General features: G+C 37.5%; 1 protein-coding gene across 1 annotated transcript in view; it reads left to right on the forward strand.

Moving 5' to 3' along the window:
• The window catches only part of pla2g4ab (phospholipase A2, group IVAb (cytosolic, calcium-dependent)), a 56,434-nt gene extending 33,011 nt beyond the window's left edge, over positions 1–23,423 (forward strand). The window contains exons 13-19 of the mRNA XM_057840859.1: positions 1,607–1,672; positions 2,288–2,418; positions 2,506–2,617; positions 4,433–4,617; positions 6,359–6,548; positions 10,834–10,991; positions 21,300–23,423. Of these exons, the coding sequence (XP_057696842.1) occupies positions 1,607–1,672; positions 2,288–2,418; positions 2,506–2,617; positions 4,433–4,617; positions 6,359–6,548; positions 10,834–10,991; positions 21,300–21,455 (998 nt within the window). The 3' untranslated portion in view covers positions 21,456–23,423. The remainder of the gene's footprint in view (positions 1–1,606; positions 1,673–2,287; positions 2,419–2,505; positions 2,618–4,432; positions 4,618–6,358; positions 6,549–10,833; positions 10,992–21,299) is intronic.
• Positions 23,424–23,723: the final 300 nt, after the last annotated feature.

Raw genomic sequence — 23,723 nt, forward strand, 5'->3', positions numbered from 1 at the left:
TTTGTTACTCTCCATCCGGTTTACAACTTTTCTGAGTAACTCTGAAAGTGGCGCTACCAAATGCTATCGCAGCTAGCCAGACTCCACGATCCAGCCAATCCCTCAACTGAATCCGCCTTTTGTATATGATTGACAGCACATACTTCATTGTGCTGGAAAATTACATTAGGAAATAATAAGGTCATTGTGGAAAAAGACATTAGGAAAAAAATGACCTTGTCAAAAATGCTTTTTTTCTTGTAAAATCTAATTGTGCTGAAAAATGACATTTTTAAATAAAAAGGCTAACGTGGAAAAAAGCATTATGAAAAAAATTACTTTGGGAAAAACACTTTTTATCTTTGATCTTTCTCATAATAATGTGACCTTATTTTACAATTTAAGGGCCATATTACACAATTTGTCTGTTATTTATCAAATTGGTATTCATTTCAATATGTGGTTTTTATTTATTTAATTTGGACCCTTTTGGGGTACCATAGCTTATGGGCACAGCCATTTTTTAAAAAAATGTCAGTTTCACCCAAGCACATACACACTAATAGACTTGAGCACAGGTGCATGTGATAATGAATATTAATGACTTAACGAGAAAGGACAGCAAAGTTGGGGTACTCAAATTTATTGGATAAAATAGTAGTGGCATTGATATAATGTCTGCCCCCGGGTTGGAATGCCCCTTCATAGAAATAAGAGCTCTTATTTGCGTTTTTCTCCACTATAAGATGTCAGAAAAATGAAATTGTGTGTTTGATCAATTTTTTTCAACAAGATTATCTCTGCTGGGATGCATATGATAAAGGTGTTGGCTTTTCCTTTAATTTTTTAGTAATAACTAAGTCAAAATCAGTTTACGTGTTTCACTTAAACCTTAACAATCTAACCTGTTTGTATTAGTTTGGGAAAAAAAAGTCATTAAATCTAAGTTGAAATCAATTTTTGCAGTTGGACTTGAGTTGAACTAACGCATCAGGTTTTAAAGTGAGCGTGTGTGTGTGTGTGTGTGTGTGTGTGTGTGTGTGTGTGTATGTATGTGTGTCGCGTCAGTCCGTGTGTTATTCCCAAAACAGTTCGGAGGGAGTTTTCTGATGTTTGTTTAGGTCGAATGCATTTGTTTAGGACGACCTTTGCATATACAGACACAAGGCATGTTTGAGCCAAACTTGTGGAAACTTCTCCACCCTATTCAAAGCATGTGTTTGGTTTCGCTGGTAATACGGTTCTGCCTTGCTCAATTTTGGGTGTGACGATGAATTTCCAATGCTCATTCCGATTGACATTTCGTTGATATGTGGCAAAGAAACAGGTTGCTCTTGCAGAAATTGGTGTGAACACGATGCTCAAGGAAACAAAAGTTGAAAGACTAAATTGACCCACCAGGTTTGCGTCACATGTACAAAATGGTCGCGCAGTTAATTTTTGCATTCTGGGAAGAGTACGTGCGAGGTCGTGCAAAGGTTGATCAAAGCTGTGATAAAGTGCGACTGATTATGCGCCTTAAATACCATCACGTTTGCTTCTTCTACTAACACTTTCCATTCCATACATTCAAACTTCATTTTGTATCTGTTGTGCCTTCTCAAATGTTCCATGTCTTGTTTTACAGAGCAGATCAAACCACAACAAATTGTTGGCGAAGACAGTATAGACAACGAGGATGAACCTCGCAAAGGTAAGCTACATATTCTACGAATTACAATGCTGTGTTTCAGCTAGTGAACCAAGTCTGTTAACGCATTACGATGTAACAGTAGCAAAGTTTGAATAATGACCACTTGTTTTTTATATCGGTGGAAGATTTGCATGTATGTAAAGGTCAAAGTCCAATGGAGCATCATTGTTCCATCTGTACTCGAGGATTTAACATGACACTATAAGTATGCTGAGGGGAATAATGCAGAGAGGAAAGGCACAGTTTTGCTCAAAAAGTACTAATTACTCCTTGAATTGGGATTTCTTATCGAAATTGCATTTATTGCCATTTGAAATACCGGTATTTTGTACAATGCAAAATGTTTTGAAAAGCCAATGAAAGCACATTTATCCATGTTTATAGATAATGAGCCGTTATTTGTAAATAGTGAAATTCTTACACTAATTTTAGCTAACTTTTGCACAACTTCAGGAAGATAAAAACATAAAAATCCACTGAAATCTCGGTGACTTACAATAAAAATAGAAGAGCTCATGGTGTAACAGTTCAAAGGAGAGAACATTCTTACTGGGGTAGTATGACTCTTCAGGATATGCTACCTAAATTGACTTTTGAGAACATAATCTTTTTCAGGTGGCACAGAGAACCAGGAGGCAGAGGACGAGTATCATCGCACTGCTCAAGCCAGCTGGGTTCAAAGGATGTTTACTTCGCTCTTCAGTGATTCAGTTTTATTCAACACCAGAGAGGGCCGAGCTGGCAAGGTTACTAGAATTACTTGTGAAATTTGATCTCTACACCTATACACAAATTGAAATATCATCTTTGCATTGCTCTCCTCATTTGACCAGGTGCATAACTTCATGTTGGGACTGAACCTGAACACCAGCATGCCTTTTTCTCCTGTCAATGGGCTGATCTGCTCTGCACCTACACCAGAGGAGGAGGTGGATGCTGTTACAGGTAACAACAACAACTTATGAATGTTTTGTTTGAATTACGAGATAGATGCATTTGAAATACTATTGGGCTTTGGGTAATTTTATTCCCATAACCTGATTATAGCAGTTATTACATCTCCTCGTATTCATTCAGATCTTGACTCAGGACTTTCATAGTTAAGTTTGCAGTTTAGGGTGTACCACGTTTCATGCCCAAAGACAGCTGACATTGTGTCCAGTTCATCGGTGACCCGAGTGAAGTCAGTGGTTTGATTTGGTATTTGATTTCACGTTGTCTTTTTTTACATTGTCTTATACTAGCATGTTTAGGCATTAAGCAGGTACATTGGGCTTTTATATTTTTTAAACTGGCCAGCGTGATTCCGGGATTGTTGCAAAGGCAAGATATTCCTTTACCTCAAGAAAATCTATCACCAAAACATATTTAAAATGGGTTTACCATTAAATTGTGTTAATTCTGTTTTTTAAATCAGAATGAAATGTTGCATTTTCTACTTGTTGTGTTTAGAGAACTAGAGACAATATTCAGACCAATGTACAGTAGTTCCATTTGTTACCTCTTTTCCCCCCACCTGCTAAAGTACTAGGCAATATTTAAGCTGAAATTGAAACCAAATATAACAAAGGCTGATATATAGGCCGTATAATCACCAAAGTTCAGGATATTTAACGGCTTTGTTTACTTAGCTCTAATTAGCCCAGAGTACATTTAGAATGGAAATTAAGTTCCATTAACTGATTAAATGATACAACAAAGAGACTTGTGAAGAAATTATGCGGCTTCATTCGTCCTCTTCTCCACACCTTCCCGTAGTCAATAAGGAAAATAGCTTTTTTTTTTCTAATTTAAAAAAAAAAAAAAATTTATTGAACAGTAGACATACAATGACAAGTACAAATACAAAAAAACAGTTCACATAGAATATAACCTTATCAGCATTATTTTCTTTTACATAGTAAGACATACAACAATAAAATACATAACAAAAAATAAACAAATTATATTAAAAGAAAAAAAAATTATATACTAAACAATTTTGCATAAGCATCGAGAACATACTTGCATTTATTGTTTTGTATCTTATTATATTATGTGAAATATGATCCAATTTCATCCAAAAATAATTTAAAGTTCAGATTTACATTTGAAATTTAGATCTATGAATATGATATTCCCCCAGCAATATATAAAGATCTAATATTGGATATATTTTCTTATCTATGGATTCCAATACAGTAATAATTGTTTTTTTCTTTTTAATTCAACCTTTTGTTTGGTTTGAAATAAAATATATTCTTGAAGATAACTCCAAAACTTTGCACTAATGGGGCAACCATAAAACAAATGAGTTACATTTTCAGGCTCAGTCTTACAGAAGGAAAATAGCGATTGGCTATCCTAAAAGTTGCACCACACCTCACTTGTATAATCACCTCATTTGTATAATTGGCAATTTGCATGTAATTGTAATGAAAGCTGTAGGAGACACGAATAACATTATGGGAGAAGCAAAAAGTCAGTAAAAAAAAAAAAAAAAAACCAAACAAGTTTTGAACTACAGATGAACCCTAACTCTAACATTTTTTTTTAACATTGCCAAGAGATAGATTTGTCGCTAGTCGCTTTTGACAAAAAAAAGTCGTCAAGAGGCTTTTGAAAGTCGCCCCATATATGAGAAAGTAGCCAAGTTGGCATAGCTGCACGTAGTAAGTTTGCAAATCCATCTCATGTTTGTAAAGTGTTTCCGTGCCAACATGTCTGATACTCCTGAACTCAGCATTTATACCAGTCTTTGACTTAATTGTACATTCATAGACCCGGATGAGTTTGACCGTATCTACGAGCCTCTGGATGTGAAGAGCAAGAAGATCCACGTGGTGGACAGCGGCCTGACCTACAACCTCCCGTATCCTCTCCTTCTGCGACCCCAACGTGGCGTTGATCTTATCATCTCCTTTGATTTCTCCGCACGACCGAGTGACTCCAGCCCACCTTTTAAGGTCCGACTCCACTTTTGTCAAGAAAGATTCATACAAGGGATGTAACACTAGATGTAAGCAAATACAGTGGTACCTCGACATACGATCGCTTCGCTTAAATTTAACTTGACATTTGTTTCTACGTCCAACAACATGCTCGAAATACGATGATTTTTGACAGCGCCAGAGGTTTTTTTTGTTTTGTTGGAAGACGGACGCACGGCTGATTTTCTTGTGAAAGGAATCAACACTGGATCCAAAAAGAAAAGGTGGCACTTACCATTGAAATGAATATGTAAATGATAGCAAAATATAAGCATGGTGTGTGCATCCATGAACTGGGGCGACAATAGGGCCGTAGAATGTCGATCTTGGCCGGCGGGCTTTCTCCGTTTGCCAGTCTTTATGAGTTAAGGCAATGACAATTCTTATTGTGATAACATCGCAAAAGAAATCGCCAGCTTCGGCAGGTTTCTAATCATTTATTCCATCAACTTGTGCAACACAATACGCCCAGGGTCTGTTGCTGTTGACACCAGCATAAAAAAAGAAACTAAAATAGAACCGCGCTCTTGCTCACTGTCACGTCAGCCCCGCGGTGCGTTCAGGTACAGCAAAAAAGGTCCGCCACATTAAAACCCGATTCGTTACATAATTACAGGTATTATTATTATTATTATTATTACTATTATTATCATTATGATTTTTATTAATAATTTATTTGTTTTGCTCTTTGTAATTGCCATTCGCAATAGCAACAGTAGTATTTATTAGGGATTTAGTGTAGGTTTTTGGGCTGTGGAACGAATTAATGGAATTAAAATTTATTCTTATGGGAAAATCCTGCTCAACAGACGACCATTTCAACTTACAAACAAGGTCCTGGAATGAATTAACTTCGTATGTAAAGTAGGGCTGCAGCTATCGATTATTTCAGTAGTCGATTAACCGATGAACTAGTTTGTCGAATAATAGAGTAATCGGATAAGGAACATGAAAAATTAAAATACCTGAGCTGAGCTTCAAACGGTATAAAAAATCAATTAAATAAGGATTTATGTACAACAAAATAAAAATTGGCTAATTTACATTGCAAAAGTCCGCTAGCTTAAATGCTATAAAACGCTAAATATAAAACTTAAAAAAAAAAAAATTTTCACAATACTCTTAACAAATGGTTCAGACATATATTCCCACAAAAACGGCTAAATATACCCATAAGCTAAATTATGAATCCAGCAAAAAAAACATCAGCTCCAACAAAAACTTATGTTGGTCTTAACATGGAGAAGCTGGATTCAGCCATGTGAAATGAGGCAGACTAGAGGGCAGTGTATCCATTCAAATCAATAAAACTGAATGTAAACACTTTCAAAATAAACCATTACAACGCCACAATAATTTAACAAATACTCGAAGCAGCAAAATTTAATTCGAATCTCTTTTTTCTAATCGAATACTCGAGTTAATCGATTAATCGTTGCATGACTAATGTAAAGTACTGTACAGCTGACATCAATTCCCGCTAGCAGTTTGAGGCTTTTGTTTTAAAAGTATTTTAAGTCTTTTATTTTAAATGCACACATCACTGGTAGCACCATCATGCTAGCAGTTTATAGACGTTTGTCTTTTATTTTAAATGGAATTCAATCTGTGATTATGACATGAACTGTGATTTTAAACTCAATGTACATTTGCCGTACCGTTGCAACCCCTAATTCATACACGAGGCCACGATCTCATTTCAAAATTCACACACCAGGAGCTCCTGTTGGCTGAAAAGTGGGCTCGGATGAACAAGCTTCCGTTCCCGAAAATTGATCCAAAAGTCTTCGACCGAGAGGGCCTCAAGGAATGCTACGTGTTCAAACCCAAAAAAGGCGAGAAGAACTGCCCAACCGTCATCCACTTTGTCCTGGTGAATATCAACTTCAGGCAGTTCAAAGCGCCTGGTAAGTGTACATATGGCCAGTTTTCCACAGGATATGTGCAGGAAAAACATTCAAACTGCACCCCTTTGTGGCATTTTACCGTAACGGCACATGAGGCATCGCTTCCTTGAATTTGCGCAATAATTGTAGAGGACGGATAATTATTTTTTGCCATTTGAGCCACATAGCTCCCGATTAAATGTCTGCGCTCAGGGTCGCTGTGGATATTAATGGAAATGATGCGTCTTTAAACCCACATACATTTTGCTGCCTGGAATTGCGTGTGCACACAGACAGGAACAGCAACGGTCCATGTGTGTTTTATGAGCTGTTTGTGAGAATGATGGTTCCTTGAGGAGCCAGGTGCTGGTTGGGAATCTGTCACTGCTGTGGGAGAGTTATGTGTAAATAGCCCATTTATCATGATACATCCTCACAAAGACATCCTTGCACCTCATCTTCATCTCATCGTCTGTCCAGTGTCTCTTTACGCGCATTCAGTCATGTACCCACGTACTTCCGCAGTCTGTTTATGGAACTTACATAAGTTTTTTTTTTTCACTAACCAACAGCATTATCCATAAATGGACTTCCAGTTTGTAGAGAAGGACTTTATCCAGACTAAATGCTGAATCAGTTTCCTATCGGTTGGTACTATTTTCCAAAGTGCCACTTTTTCCTCCAAATTGCGTTTTGTCTAAGAATTTTCTCTAAGAAGTGTCTGATGCATCATTCGTAAATTTGTTTTACATGTGACTGCAAGTAAGGCATTTGTCCTACAATAGCAGCGAGCGAAATTCATTCATTCTTTGCTAGTGTATTTAACGTTTTTGAAGCGGTTTTATGATTGATTCCCACTCACTGCACTCTTTAAAATTTACTTGTGATTAAAACAGTTTGAAGTTGGAACAGCTTCCAAACCAACCTTGCCCTAAAACATGTTATGTGGTATAGAAAACTTTTGTGACTCCTTGACTTCATGAAAAACTTGCCAACATAGCCAACTTAAAATGAGTAAAATGAGATCCGGATCAACTTTTTGATTTATATTTCATATTCTGCCTATACAGCAGAAAAGTAGTAATTATTGAAGCAGGATGTGTATTCATATTTTTGTCCTTTCCAGTGTTGTTAATCTTAATTTAAAAAGATAATTAATTACAGTTACAAATTACTTCTCCCGAAAAGTAATTGAGTTAGTAACTCAGTTACCTCAACGTAAGAGTTTGGAGTTACTTTTCATGTTCTACACGTTATTACATGATCCATTCTGTAACGTCTTTCACATCAAATATGTTTATAGTAACTGATTGAATTGAATTCTTTTTCATAAAAAAAAAAAACCTAAAAAAAACAGGTCACCCTTTTTACATTTTTTAAAATTTCACCTATATAAGAGTCTAATGGTATACAAACTTTACCTTTCAAACACTCTAAGAAAAAAAAACCCTTTTTCCTGTTGTACTGAACTGTGACTTGTGTGTACTGTCATACCCCTAATACATATATGGCGGAAAACACTCAGGTGACTTGAAGTTCCACTCTGGGATCCCCAATTTGGCCAAATTTCAAAATTGTCCTATGTGCCTGTGTGATACATAATTGGAAAGCTTAAAATCTCAATTGTCTGGGGGAAGTAAAAATTTTGAAGAGGTGGGCATTTAAAAAAATGAATAAATAAATAGCAAAACCCTAACTGGAGGTGAGAGCACAAGAGAGCATAATTAAAGACGCCATGATTTTAACGAGATATTATCGCGTGCTTACCTCTTTTCGATCCAAAAACTCCATGTAGCATGTATCACTGAGTGTCAAGACACAGCTGTGAATGGCCACAGACAGATTTTGGGGGGATTTTATGGGTGAAACATGGTATAATATAACAAGGGTCGCGATGCACAAATCGCAGACATCAAGGAGTGGTCGAGATTTTCTTTTTCATATATTTACCCTTTTAAACGTTGCTTTTTTTGGGGGGGGAGGGCAAGAGCAGAAACTGCTTTTTCAGCCTTGTCTGTGTTTTCCGTCATATATATTTTTCAATATGCAGGTGAAGCTTGAATCTCGTCACTCCTCTATCTTTGCTCTAGCTTTGATTAAAAAAAAAACAAAAATCACACACGGTTTATGGATACGTCATTCAAGAAAGGTTTAGGACAAGTGACTATTTTTGGTAATAAAAAAGAAAAACAAATTATTATTGTAGCATCTACAAGGACGATGCCTACTTGGTGATGATAATGCATACTGAGCAGTAAAACAGTCCATTATTTTCAATTAACTGTACCCACCTGAACGCCACGAACTGTAAGTAAAAAGTTTCCCGAGCCTTTAACCTAACGCTCGCCACGCTAAATGCTAATGCTATGCTAATGCTCCGAGCCACCTAGCATCGCGTTTGCAACGGCGTCACAACCCCCTTCCCCTCTCCCGCTCTTCTCTCTCCGTGTCTCTCAGACATTTCTCGCGTCATTCAACCAATGTAGTAACGTATAGTAACACACGCCTTTACATCCTCAGTAAGGGTAACGGCATTGCAAAGATGTAATTAGTTAGATTACTCACTACTGACAAAAATTACAGTTAGTAATGCCGTTCTATTCTAACACTTATTAACAACACTGGTCCTTTCGCACAGACATGTAAAATGAACAAAATATCTGTCATGCTTGATTCTGGGATGTTTTTGTTTTTAGCTTCAGTGCTAATTTTATAATCAGGGTTCTTGCTGGGACTTTAAAATATTTAAATTCTTAAATCACTGATCTTGAAAAGACATTTCATCTCATCTGGAAGGTTTTAAATCCCTTAAATTGTAAACTCGAGCTTGAAATTGTGCCTGAGAATTTTTCTTCGATCTAGAGCAGAGTTGTCAAACTCAACTTTGTCGCGTAACACATTGTGGTTACAGTTTCCTTCGGCGAGACATTATGCCTGCCAACTACAACTGCCACGAATAATCAAATAATCAATAACTAATGGATAAGCAAATGACTCGACAAATATTCTCATAATCAATTAGTCGTTTAGAGACATTGTTGCCATAAAAACTGTTCAAAACGTATATTTATTTTAATATATATATATATATATTTTTTTTTATAAACGAGAAAAATAAACAACTACCATAATTTTTTCGGACTATAAGCCGCTACTTTTTTCCTTCATTTTGAATCCTGCAGCTTATCGTCCAGTGCAGCTGATTTGATTATTTATTTGGGTTAATAGGCAACACATGCCTCCTAGCATGCATTGCAGTGCTACAGATGTAAATAACAATCAAAATTCATTTTCTGTGCAAATTATTTATTCAGTTACAGTTCCAGTTGTTTCATTAATTACTTTTTATGGGATTTGGTAACACTTTATTTGACAGTGGCGTCATAAGACTGTTATAAGACGGTCATATTTATGACATGACACTATCATGGGCATTACTGACTGCTTATGACAGATGTCATTAAGTGTCATCCGGCAAATTATTTTACTAACTCCATTTATGTCCAGTTTGGATCTTTTACATCAATTCAGAATTGAGATAATTTGCCGGATAACACTTAATGACATCTGTAATAAGCATTCATTGATGCTCATGACACTGTCATGTCATAGTTATGGTTGTCTAATGGCAGTCTTATTGAGCCACTGTCAAATAAAGTGTTGCCAAATACCTTAACTAGCAATTAATGAAACAACTGGAACAGTAAGTGAATAAATAATTATCACAGAACATGATTTTTTTATTGTTATTTACATCTGTAGCGCTGCAATGCATGATAGGAGGATTGTTGGACAACAACAGTGTTGACAGCAGGTGGCAGCAGAGGTTGACAGTCTCCCCTAAGGGAGCAGTGATGGCCAAATGAAGCTTCTTGAATCAATAAAGCTTTGCGGCCAATTGGTTCAAAGCTTTATGGTGGTTCATTTAGTCTTGTGACAGTCTTATGATGCCGCTGTCAAATAAAACATTACCAGTTTTGGTGTAAATATCCCACAATACAGTGAGGACCGCTGCGGCTTATCTATGAACAAATGCTGTTTTTGTGTCACATTTGGTGGGTGGCGGGTTATAGTGCGAAAATTATGGTAAATACTCTATTATATATTTATGTAGTGCTAGAGCTTTAACTGAAGGAAAGCGACATTTGGCCTGGCATTGGTATTAATTTCTGTTATAAGTGGTCTTAAAATGGTCTTAAGGTCTTAAAAAGTCTCAAATTCACCTTAAGGAAACCTGTACAAGCCCTGTATTATCATCGTGGTTCATCAAGTTACTCTTAAAACACCCATTCTATTTATTTTTAAGGTGTACCAAGAGAGACAGAGAAGGAGAAGGACTTTGCAGACTTTGACATCTTTGACGACCCAGAGTCGCCATTCTCCACGTTCAACTTCCAATACTCTAATGAGGCTTATACCCGACTGCACGACCTCATGGAGTTCAACACTCTCAACAACTTGGAGGTCAGTCCACCAGGTTCCACAACTTTAATTCTGACTAATCCTCAAAATGTGGCAATAGGGAATGCTTTGAATACTTGCGTTGTCACCACGCTATCATTATTATATTATGGTGCAACATCAAAACTTTCTACGGTGAGTACAAGTATTGTCGGGTGTGGGCGTATCACTATTAGAGAGTAGCCTCGAATGGACTGTAGTTGAGTCACTTCCGTGGGAGATGCTGAGTCAAGTGTGACGCAATGGCCAAACAGATCACTTGAAAATCCCTCCTGATTCAAAGCAACAGTTGGGAATTGTATTTTTTTGTTTTTTTTTATTCCCATGCTCACCCGACATATATTATGTGCTTGGTATCTATGCATGATGATAACCTTATGCCAGACAGTGATAAAAACATCTTTTTGGAAATGAAAAGATGACCAAGTGAAGATAGATGACTTGGTTGTTGACCAGAAATGTGCCTGTACAGTACTAGACAGAAGTGTGATAAATATCACTGCAATTTCTTTGTGCAAATAACGATCTTGCTTGTGTAAAAGCACTGTAAATTGCAGTGTCTCAGCTCAACTCAACTCAACTCAGCTTTATTTCTTAAGCACCTTAAGAAATTGTGTTTATGATTAAATGTTGTTAAAAATCGGGAAGGAACATAAAATTATATTCTGATTTACAACTAGCGCATTACTTTTTTTTTCTCCAGACAACTAAGAGTACCTCCCACATTCCAATTGTCATTGTTAAAAGATGATTTAATGGAACATGATTTAAGTTTCCACCAACTAGTTTGACAGTGCCAGAGCGCTCTTGCGCTGCGTAATTGATTTAGTTTGAACATCGACAACATGGCTCATTGTAAACACTGTTTTAAACAACACTTCTGGATTTATAATTACCATATTTTTTAGACTATAAGCTTGAGAATGGTCGGTTTTCTCTCTGCTCTATATGAGCAATTGCTTACATGGCCAAGAGTCGGGGCAAACTGCCCGTATGTGTGTGTGACATGCACGGACAGTGCGTGCATGCTATCGATCCATATAAACTAATATATATAACTAAATATAAGCCTAAACTGGGATTATTTCTGTCTGTTATTTGTGTCCTCTTTTTGGAAATCAAAATATGATCTCCCTGGAATGATGGATGACAGCCAGCATGTGTAATTTGTTTTGATGCTTCTGCGCATGCGGGTCTTCTTGCTCAGCACGTGTCGGACTTCGAATTAGTACGCGTGCGTAATACTTGAACGGTCTCAATGGACAAAGGCAGTATGAACGGGCACGCAAAAAAAAAAAAAACAGATATGACAAAAAATCGGACCTGCGGTATGAACAGAGGCGTAGCAAGGGTCCCCTGGGGCCCCAGGCCACAAGCAACATGGGGGCCTTCGAGCATGTGCGAGTAAAGGGGACAGTTGGACTTGGAGCAATAGCCTATTTAATAAAGGCATAATAACGCTAGCATGCTGCAATGCTGTTAGCAAACGCTAACAAGCTAGTTACAACAAGTCAAGGCAGTTAATTGGTTTAGGACATAAAAATACTACTACTGCTACTAGTCTGCAGTGCTTCTACTACATTAGGACATACAACTACAGTAACATAGTACACTCACCACTGTCTTGCTCCCTTTCTTCCTCTTCTGCTTTTTTCCCTTCCAGAAGGATAACTTTTCCTCATTTTGCCAATTAAAAAAAGGCCAGATCGCCGCCCACTCTCACTCTGAGTCACGTGACACACATACATACTCGCGCAGTATAATGAACACAAAGGTGGGGGTGTGCGAGTGCGCGCTGCGTGCACGTGCGGTCATCTTGGCCATAAAAGTGGCAAAAACTAAGTACTATACACTGACTCATATGGATTTACTTACATTCTTTCACAGACGCACACATTTTAACAGGTCTGCTCGAAATGCGCACCTTACGCCTATTCTCGCTTCCAGAATACGCAGCGCTAGTGACGTAGGACAATAACAGGACTACCCATGCGCATACCCAAGGAACCTTGCTAAAAGGAGTATCAAAATTGCTAATAAAATCGTTTAGGATTATTTTAGATGCATATGTTATATTTTTCTTACAGAGTATTCGACGAGGAATACGATAGACCCATTAATAGACGTTTTTTGGAAAAATCACCATTTCTTTAAGTAGTCACATGAATAATGATGTGGCCTGTGAAAATCAACGTAAAACATCTCAGCAAGGACTGCTCAGAGAGTACCTTATGAGTCACTCTTTAAACAATCATGTGGTATTAGTAGCTGATTGGACTTTCTTAAACATGTATAATCAATGTGGCGTGGTTAGTGCTGATTGGGATTCATAACAGAATTGTTAGATAATCTGCCAAATGATTCCATTGTATTGAAACACTCCTAAACTTGGCGCTGCGACAGTGCAGTAAAGCTGCGTGTGCTAAATCTGTTGGCCCTCTGGGGGCACCTGCTGGCTGGGGGCCCTAGGCAATTGCCTGGTTTGCCTAATGGGACGCGACGCCTCTGGGTATGAACCTAGCCTTAGCTGCAGCTGTATTCACGGTATTATGGAATATTTACACCAAAAGGTATTAACCTACTAATGATCTCACTTTTGAATGGATGTAAAAGATCCAAGATGGACATAGATGGAGTTGGTGACAAAATTTGCCGGATATCATAAGCATTCATTAATGCCAATGACAGGTGTCATGTCATAATTATGACGCCACTGTCAAATAAAGTGTTACCTATTAACAGTGTTGTTAATGTTACTTTTAAAAAGTAATTAGTTACAGTTACAAATGACTTCTCCTAAAAGGTAATTGAGTTGATAGCTCAGTTAATGTTTGAGTAATTAGTTACTCGGCAAAGTACCTGACATTACTTTTCATGTTCTACACGTTATTACATGATCCATTCTATAATGTCTTTCACATCAAATATGTTTATATTAAATGATTGAATTGAACTGAACTCTTTTTTAAAAATATACAAAATAATAAAAATTAAATAAAAAAACATGGGTCACACTTTTTACATTTTTTAAAATTTCACCTACACTCAAAAAAATGAATCAGGCAGGTCGTAAAGTTTACTAAAAGACTGTGCATTTTCAGCAAAAAACCATCATATGTTCAAGGTGAGCATGATTGAATCATGCAGTCTCTACATAAACATGAACAGTGAATGAGGAACTTGATTAGATATTGTTGATGCAACGTAATGTTAATGTGTCTTTCCAACTAATTGCAATAGTCTTGTGATTTCTCGCGAGATTTAAAAGTATGATTGCCAACTCCCTGAAAAAGTAAGGGACACCTCATTGGTACCGTCACCATTGAATTTTTATTTTGTATGTGAAAAGAGATTTTTTATTAGATGGGACTTTGAAAGGCAAAGGCCCAGCAAGTAAAATTCCTCAACTTTATTTTTATTTCTTTCTTTCATAATCTTATTATCCACATTTTTTCGGCGCAGTGGAGACTCCAAACCGTTTGGCCGACCGGCACCGTTTAATTATCAAAATGACCGGAATTCCATTCATTTTTAATGGCAAACATTTTCCCTTCATTTTCAATGACAGGAAAACATTGGTGGTTGTGATTTTTGACCACTTACCATACCAGCCCCTTTACATTGAAGTGGCGCCTAAGTAAGTCAATACCACTGACAGCTATGTACGTCCATGCCATTGACTATCATGAATGTCGCTACTATTGATGCCAGTGTACTGGATTCCATTGAGGCATATATAAATTGATGCCATTGACGGCCATTTACGTTAAAATTAGGGCTGTCAAACGATTAAAATTTTTAATCGAGTTAATCACAGCTTAGAAATTAATTCATCGTAATTAATCGCAATTCAAACCATCTCTAAAATATGCCATATTTTTCTGTAAATTATTGTTGGAATGGAGAGATAAGACAATACGGATATGTGCATTCAACCTACTGTACATAAGTACTTTATTTGTTTATTATAACAATAAAGCCACAAGATGGCATTAACATTATTAACATTCTTTCTGTGAAAGAGATCCATGGATAGGTTGTTAAAGGATAAATGTGAGTTAGTATATTGTGACTAAATATTGCCATGTAGTGTATTTGTTGAGCTTTCAGTAAAAGATAATGTAGTGACAGAACTGTTCTACCCAAATGCATGATGGGAAGTGGTTAACCATGACTGTGAGTAGCGGCTGCAAATACTATATCGTCTCTGTGTTGTGTACAATGTAGGGTGGTAAGAAAAAGAGCAATTCCTGTTAGTCTTCCCCACATTGCTCGTCTCAATAGTTAGTATTATTGTGGAAGACACATCAAAGCTTTAGATAAATCAAAGCACGGTTCAAATAAATGCCTGCATCCACTGCACTCACTTGTCACTGCCTCTTAACTCTATATATGCGTACAATGGCACCATTGTAGTCTGTTTACGGCAATGGATGAGTCGGTTGTTCCGTGCATGCGTTAAATATTTTAACATTATTGATTTAAAAAATTAATTACCGCCCGTTAACGCGATAAATTTGACAGCCATAGTTGTGCCTTATGTTGGTTCAAATGTGTGCTTTATGTTAAAAGAACACAATTGCTTAATACTGAAGGAAAGCAATTTAATCAGGTGCAAATGATGTATTTCTTTAATGTCGGTTTAACATGTATTTTGGGGTGAACATGTGTGCCTTATTTTGGCTCAAAAAGAGTGCGTAATGTTCGCGCAACATGAGGGCCTAATGTTGGCTAGACATGTGTGCTTTATGTTAAAAGGACACAATTGCTAAATGCTGAAGGAAAGCAATATTATCAGGTGCAAATTCTTTCCATAGTTTTTTTATGTCAGTTCAACACCCCATTTTTTTGAGTGAAACTTTAACATACAAATGCTGTGAGAAAAAAAGCCTTTTTGTTTTTCCTTTTCTACTTAACCAGCACTGAACCGTGGCCCCTCTACCAAGGTACGTACTGAACCATGACTTGTGTGTACCGTCACACCCCTGATATATATGACGGAAAACACAGACAAGACTGAAAAAGCAGTTTCTGCTCTTGCACCCCTCTGTAAAAGAAACTGCTGTATTTTAAACCAAAACAACTGTTGCGTTTGATAGAACAATATGTCTATATGCTGCAATAGCAGATTCATGGTGCAATAAGCCCCTGAACTATTTTTAATTTGTCCGTTTTTCCCTGAAAACCCCCATTTACAGATGTCGCGCAACCGCTTTTGTTTCAACCCAGCCATAAAACCAAGGTAATTAATTATACTTATTATTCAAAATGTCTGTCATTTTTAGCTCAGAATCATTAATTGATTTCTTATATTTCGTTTAAAAGAAAAAAAATTCAAAAATTATTCACTCGCGTATTTTAAACTTTCAAACAAATTAAGTCAATATGAAAAAAAATGGCGTCTGTAAAAAAGTCACAGATATCGACCTCTTAACTATCACTTAAATGTATTTTTTTTTGTTACTGTCGCATTTTCTCCGATATGTTAGATGATGAATAATTGATCCAAACAAAGAAAAATTGGAGGGAAAAAAAACGTTTAAAATGGTAAATATATGAAAAAGAAAATCTTGACCACTGCTTGATGTCTGCGATTTCTGCATCCCGACCCTTATTATATTGCCATGTTTCACCCATAAAATCCCCCCAAAAATCCAGCTGTGGCCATTCTTAGCTGTGTCTTGACACTCGGTGATACATGCTACATGGAGTTTTTGGACCAAAACAAGGTAAGTACGCGATAATATCTCGTTAAAGTCATGCTGTCTGTAATTCTGCTCTCGCTGTGCTCACCTCCAGATAGGGTTTTGCTGTTAAATTTTTTTTTATTTTTTTTTAATGCCCTCCTGTTCATGATTTTTCTTCCCCCTGAAAATTGAGATTTTAAGCTTTCCAATGATGTATCACACATGCATATCGGACAATTTTGAAATTTGGCCAAATTGGGGGTCTCAGAGCGGAACTTCAAGTCACCTGAGTGTTTTCCGCCATATATAATTTTTAATATGCAGAAGAGACTCTGAATCTCTAGTCTAATCTTTAGTCTAGTTGTTTTGATTTGAAAAAATATCACAAAAGGTTTATGGACATTTCATTCAAGGAAAGTTTAGGACAAGTGACTATTTTTGGTAAGTGAAAAGAAAGCGAATGCTATGCTAACTCTCCAAGCCACCTAGCATCGCATTTGCAATGCTATCACAACCCCCTTCCCTGAGTTACCCCCCTCCACTCTACTCTCTCCGTGTCTCTCGCATCATTCACCCAATTTGTAGATATGTGCGCCTTCACGTCCTCATTAACGGTAACGGTGTTGCAAAGATTGGAAATGTAATTAATTATATTACTCACTACTGACAAAAATAACTCAGTTAGTAACGCCGTTGTACTCTAATGCCGTTATTAACAACACTGCCTATTAACTCAAACAAATCAACAAAAAAGCAGGACTGGACTATAAACCGCAGGATTTAAAACGTGGAAAAAAGTAGCTATTTATAGTCTGAAAATTACGGTATACATTATATTACATAATGATTATACAATGTAAAAATATCAATTTCTGCTCAGGGCTAGTTTCTGTCACTTCATCCTGCATTCTCAACCATCAAACATTTCTCCCCATACAACCATCTCTCCTGACTCGCTGCATTCGACACGGTTGATCACAACATACTACTCAGCAGATTGGAACAGTGGGTAGGGCTTACTGACACTGTTCTTCAGTGGTTCACATCTTATTTACATGATAGGGATTTCTTTGTGTCAATCGGAAACCATCAGTCAGAACGAACCAAATTCACGTGTGGAGTCCCTCAAGGGTCAATTCTTGGACCACTCTTATTAACGTAATAGTAGTAATAATTGATAGCCATCTCAAGTCCGTCACTAAATTAGCTTAATACCACCTAAAAAATGTAGCCAGAATTAAGCTTCTGACTCAACAAGACATGGAAAAACGTATGCATGCATTCATTTTCAGCAGATTGGACTATTGCAACGGTATATTTACAGGTCTTGATAAAAATCAGTCAGGAAGCTGCAGCTAGTACAGAATGTTGCAGCCAGAGTCCTCACAAATACAAGAAAACTGGACCACATTACACCGGTTTTGAAATAGTTACACTGGCTTCCAGTGAGTCAAAGGATAGACTATTAAATACAGTACTACTGCTCGTCTACAAAACACTTAATGGCCTTGCCAAAATACATGCTTGATTTGTTAGAATCATATGAAACATCTAGACCCCTAAGGTCGTCTGGAACCGGTCTCCTGTATGTTCAAAGAACAAGAACCAAGCAGGGTGAGGCAGCATTTAGTTATTATGCTCCTCACCTCTGGAACACGTTACCTGAAGGTCTGAAGTATGCTCAAACTGTTAGCTCCTTTAAATCAGGGCTAAAAACGCTTTTGTTTAGCACTGCATATCCATAACTGTCTATATATTTCATTCTATTTGCTTTCTATTCTTATCTCTATTGCTGATTTCAATTATTAGCAGTAGTAGTAGTATTTTTTTTAATTTTTTATTCCATTCGTGATTAAATACGACTTTTATGTATAATTTTCTTTCCTATTTCGATTGTCTTTTTTTTTTTTAACGTTCTATTGATTTTAATGTGATTTTTATGATCTTCATGTGGTGTAAAGCACTTTGAATTGCCTTGGTCGAATTGTGCTGTATAAATACATTTGCCTTACCTTGTCTTGCCTGACACCCGCCAGCTTTTCCCCTTTGGGTTCCAGATTAATCAAACATGTATTTACCTGTGATATTAATTTCTGCTGTAGAAGATAAGAGTTTCCCCAGGATCATCATGACACTATGCGATATATCGAATAGCTCAATGCAATTGATATTTTATTAAAGCTCACTGTGGAAAAAAGATGATCAAGTATATTTTGTAATATGACGAGGTAGGATTTCTTTGTCCGTGAGACTTTCGCGTGAGAGGATGTAAAGGCTCCAACCCTGCGACTGTAGTTTTTCGTGTTCTGAATTAGATTTGTTTTTCTTTAATAAAGCATTTGTTATTTAGAATCAGTGTTTGCGCTGTGCACTACCAATTTTGCCAGTGACGAATGAAACATGGTAATCTGTCTTGGAAATGGAAACCACAACCATGGGGACGTGTGCGTAAAATTATTTGGGACAAGTTGTTAGGGCCTCCATCCCTTGATCCTGAGCCCTGCCTCAGGTGAGGAGTGTTTGACTGATTACAGGTCAGGGTGGAGCAGCCACAGCTGAGAGCAATTATCATCAGTCAGTTTCAAAAGCCCAGCGGATGTACCACCACGTCGCCTGAACAACTTGTCTGGTTTCACCGTCAGTTGTTTCTCGCATTCGTATTATACACGGTGTCCATAAAGTCTCTTTATCATTTCAAAAATGTATTTAAAATGCAATTGATTAGATATTTTATTCAGATTTGTTCTATTGTATTCAGTGTTTATTAAAGTTTTTTTAGTACACTGCCTTTGTGTGTTTTTCTTCATCGAGACATCAATTTCTGCAAATGTTTACCTTGACCTTTTAACTGAATATGTGGCACCACAACTGGATGACCTTCAACCAACCATCATTTTTCAGCAAGATGGTGCACCACCACATTGGGGGCTGCATGTTTGTGGGTTCCTCAGTCAAACATTTCCAGACCAATGGATTGGAAGGGATGACCCAATTCCTTGGCCGCCACGTTCACCAGATATCACTCCCCTGGACTTCTTTCTATGGGGCTATGTTAAAGATATCGTGTATCGAACAAAAGATAAGGGACATTACTGACCTTAAGCGAAGGATTACTGATGCCATTGCCACAATTGATGAGGCTATGCTACAGCGAACATGGCAAGAAATCGAGTATCCCCTTGATGGGCTTCGTGCAACTAATGGTGCCCATGTAGAAGTGTATTAAAAAAGGTAAAAAAAAAACAAAAACTTCAATAAACGCTGAATACAATAGAACAAATAAGAATAAAATATCTAATTAATTGCATTTTAAATACATCTTTGAAATGGTAAAGATACTTTATGGACACCCTGTATGTACTGATTTTGGCACCCTGCTCGTGGTGTCTTTTTTTGGCTTCTGGGGCCTGATCAGCACAGCCCTCGTCAGATACCTCCACTTACCCGGTGAACTGTCGGCCCGATGGCCGCCGGCTGCCCACATTGGCATCTATGGTGCCAACCGCAACCACTCCTCCTTCCGCCTGAGCAATCATTGTGTGTTAAATGGACTTGGCATCTCCCCACTCTTTTAACTTGTTGTTTGCGTTGGGATCCCCCATCGGTTCTGCGATTCCTAACACAAGTGGAGCCTCCATGCAAAGCCATGCTCTCCTGGTTGCAGGACCAATTTAACAGCCCAAAAAGCCCTGCCTGATGAAACTTAAAGTGATCGCACCCATTTTGTCACGTGTGTGTCTACACAGTTCATTTTCATGGTTTAGGTTTCGTAAAATATTCCAATTTGGCACCTTGTTTGGAGGAAGCGGAGCCTGACAGACGTTCTTGGCTTTAGGGAGCCAGGCATCCCCAAGTCCCGAAAGAAATGCTCTGGGTGTGGAATTGAAACTTTAAAACTAGTTACTTATCACAGCTCGTTCAGGGCCGTATCAAGTCATTTTGTGTCCTCTCCCACAACCACATTAACTCAAGTATGGTACTTCTTAGGTCTGGAAAAAAAACGGTTAACGGGCATTCAAGTATAATAAAGTTAAATATTTATCATGTTTAAATAAATATGATCATTTATAAAGTAGAACATTTTGGTCTGGTTCAGTTTTATACATTTCTTAACTCATTGACAGTCATTGGCAGTGACAGATGTCCAATCCATTGAATGAGTGAATAATCACTATCAGCTCACTGAGTTCAATTGGAGGCATGTCCTCAAATGCTCCCTTTTTCTCAGGGCATACCAGGTTAGCAGTGTTTACCATACACTCCTTAGTAAACGCTCGGTTACATAACAATTTATGTTAACGTAAGTCGTCCGGACTTGATCAAATAAATATTTGGCAGTCCATGTCTTGTTAAAAACAACAACTTTTCTTTTTTAATTTGGGCTGACATATTTTAGGCAGAACCTGTGCCTAAAAATAAGAGCCCCACCTGTTTCTGCCCACATGTGAGCACATGCGGACACATTCAGCCTTTCAAATTGAAAGCAAGAACTTTGTTTTGCACACACAAAATAAGACTTACATACATAAGACAGGCCAGACATAGGCCATGAAATTCAGCTTTCTACATACTAAGATCAAGAAGATACTATTGTTGGATCTAATCTTTGCACTTTTCCCTGTAGGTGATCAAAGATGCCATCAAGGATCGCATTGTTTCTCGGAAGGAGAATCCTTCCAACGCCACGTTGCCCTTCTCCCTCAGTGAGATCCCCAAGAAGTTTCTCAAAAGGAATCTTCAAGTCAAACCCTGGAATCAATATGGAACCAACAAGAAGTAAACAGTTTGAAGATGAAGACTTTGCATTGACTTCTTGATTCCGTTTAACATTTTCTTTTTGACCTTGTATGTTTAGTCATGACATTGATGCTAATTTGGACCGAAATGGGATTTTGTAAGGAACTGTGACATTTACTGGTTAGAGTTTAAGAAACACACTGATAATTCACGTGTGTAATTTGCACATATTTGGAAAACGTTTGCGGATCAGAAACGCCTGATATTTGGTGTCCTCCTGGCTGAGACTGGATGTCAACACTATAGAATATGTGAGCAACAAGATATTAATGCATAGAAATGCTTTTATAAAGGGACTATACGGAGTTCGTCACTTTTTTTTTTTTTTACTGGCGACTGCTACCTCCGGCCTGAAGCGTAACTGCAGTCTTTGTCAAGCTTGTGCATGGCACAAACATAAAGCAACGATTGTTTGGCCCATCAAATCAGCAGGGAAAACATAAAAACAGTTAGTAGCAAGTCTTAAGTGGGTTAGAAAAGTGTTTTTGCCAAATGGAGACTAGGCAGCGGCTCGGTGAAACACCAGTGGGACGCCCAGAGTGGTGGACCCGAAGTCTCTCTTTTGCAAGTAAGAAAAAGGTTTTTTTTGGCAGTCTCAGTTAAAATATCAGGGCTCTGTGGACCTAAGTCTCAATATCCTCCGTTAAACTTTAAACGACCAGATATTTTAACTGCTATTATGCTTAGATGAGCAACCTACGCTCACATCTCGCCTGCTACATATGATATGAAATTCTATCCAGAGCCATTTAAATGCACTGTAAGAAGCCTTGTACTGTATCTATTTGTGGGCTGAACATCCTTGCAGCTTTATCCTGCCATGACAATATACAACACTTCTTTTTACCAGCAGAATGACTCGTCTAAACATGATTGATATCATGTAAGAGAAGCTTGTAACCATTTGTTTAATGGCAACTTCTAAACACACCGATATTTCAATGTTGTTTACTCACCCAAAAGGGTGGGAAAGGGGCGTGCCTCATATTCATACGACCTTTGTAACAAAACAACACATGTTGCCATAGAAACGACCTTACTTATACTCTCTACATTAAGATTAAAGGTGCGTTTATTTTCCTGAGTGTGTTGTTTCAGCTTTCTTTTTGTTCCGGATTTGTCAAGTTTGCCTTCCGTGGCCATTTCCTGAACCAGCCTCAGTGGCTTTTGTGCTCCTTAAATTGAATATCAGGTCAGATGAGGAATCATGCTGAATCAATCCCAATGTAACACATTAAAACTGTTAAAATTCTCTGTGTCCAAGCAACTGAACGAGACCCCAACCAAAAAAAGGTCAGTTGCAGGGAAGGCAAGGTTGTGAGAGGGCATCATAAACTGGCAGCTCCCATTGATGGAATTTTACACACTACACCTACACCTCTAGCATTGAGGGCCTGGAATCTGACATATTACACCGATACCCTCAGGGGCTCAAAGGCTGGAATTTTACTCTGAAATGCTTCCGACCACTATTGTACTCATGTTTCAGGACTCTGCTTTGGAAGCTATCCAGCAGAAAAAAAAGAAGAAAAAAAAACATTCAGGCTTGTTAACAAAGGGTTTGCGAAATGTGCTGATTTGTTCACTTTTGAAACTTTTAATTTTATATTATTTTCAAGAGGGAGTGCATTCGAAATGGAAATGAGTGTGTAACATTGATGGAAACTAGATTTTTATAAGGGTTTCAGTGTACGTGATTTTTTGTAGATTCATTTTTTGGACATCACGGTCCAAGCTGTTTAAAGTAATTATTTTGACATTGCTGCTGTCGAGAGAACTGCTAATCACACAATTGATCACATTATTGGAATTAGTTAATTATTTAGGTCTATTCTTTGTGAAAGTGTAAAGTGCACTGAATTGCACCTACTGGTTTGTTGGTGAATGACAACCGTATGTAAAGGAATCAAACACAATAAATATAATGGGAACAAAACATATAAATGTTGCCTTTGAAATGTGACTCTGCTTAAGCTTGCGAAGCTAATTGTGAACCATGAGACAGTCATGGGTAAATATTCATGGTACAACTGCAAAAAGCAGCACTGTAATAACTGAGTGTAAGTGAGTTGTGTACTTCCAGACACGTAAAAAAATAAATAAATAGAATCACACAGAGGAAAAAAATAAATAGATAAAAAGCTGTTCAGTTAAACTTGCCAGTATAATACAAGTCGAATACTGTTAAAGGATATACACATGATAAACATCATGTTGGTCAAGTTATATATAAATGTGAGTGTATTCAAGT

The sequence above is a fragment of the Corythoichthys intestinalis genome, chromosome 7, assembly GCF_030265065.1.
Source record: "Corythoichthys intestinalis isolate RoL2023-P3 chromosome 7, ASM3026506v1, whole genome shotgun sequence".
Taxonomy (NCBI): Eukaryota; Metazoa; Chordata; class Actinopteri; order Syngnathiformes; family Syngnathidae; genus Corythoichthys; species Corythoichthys intestinalis.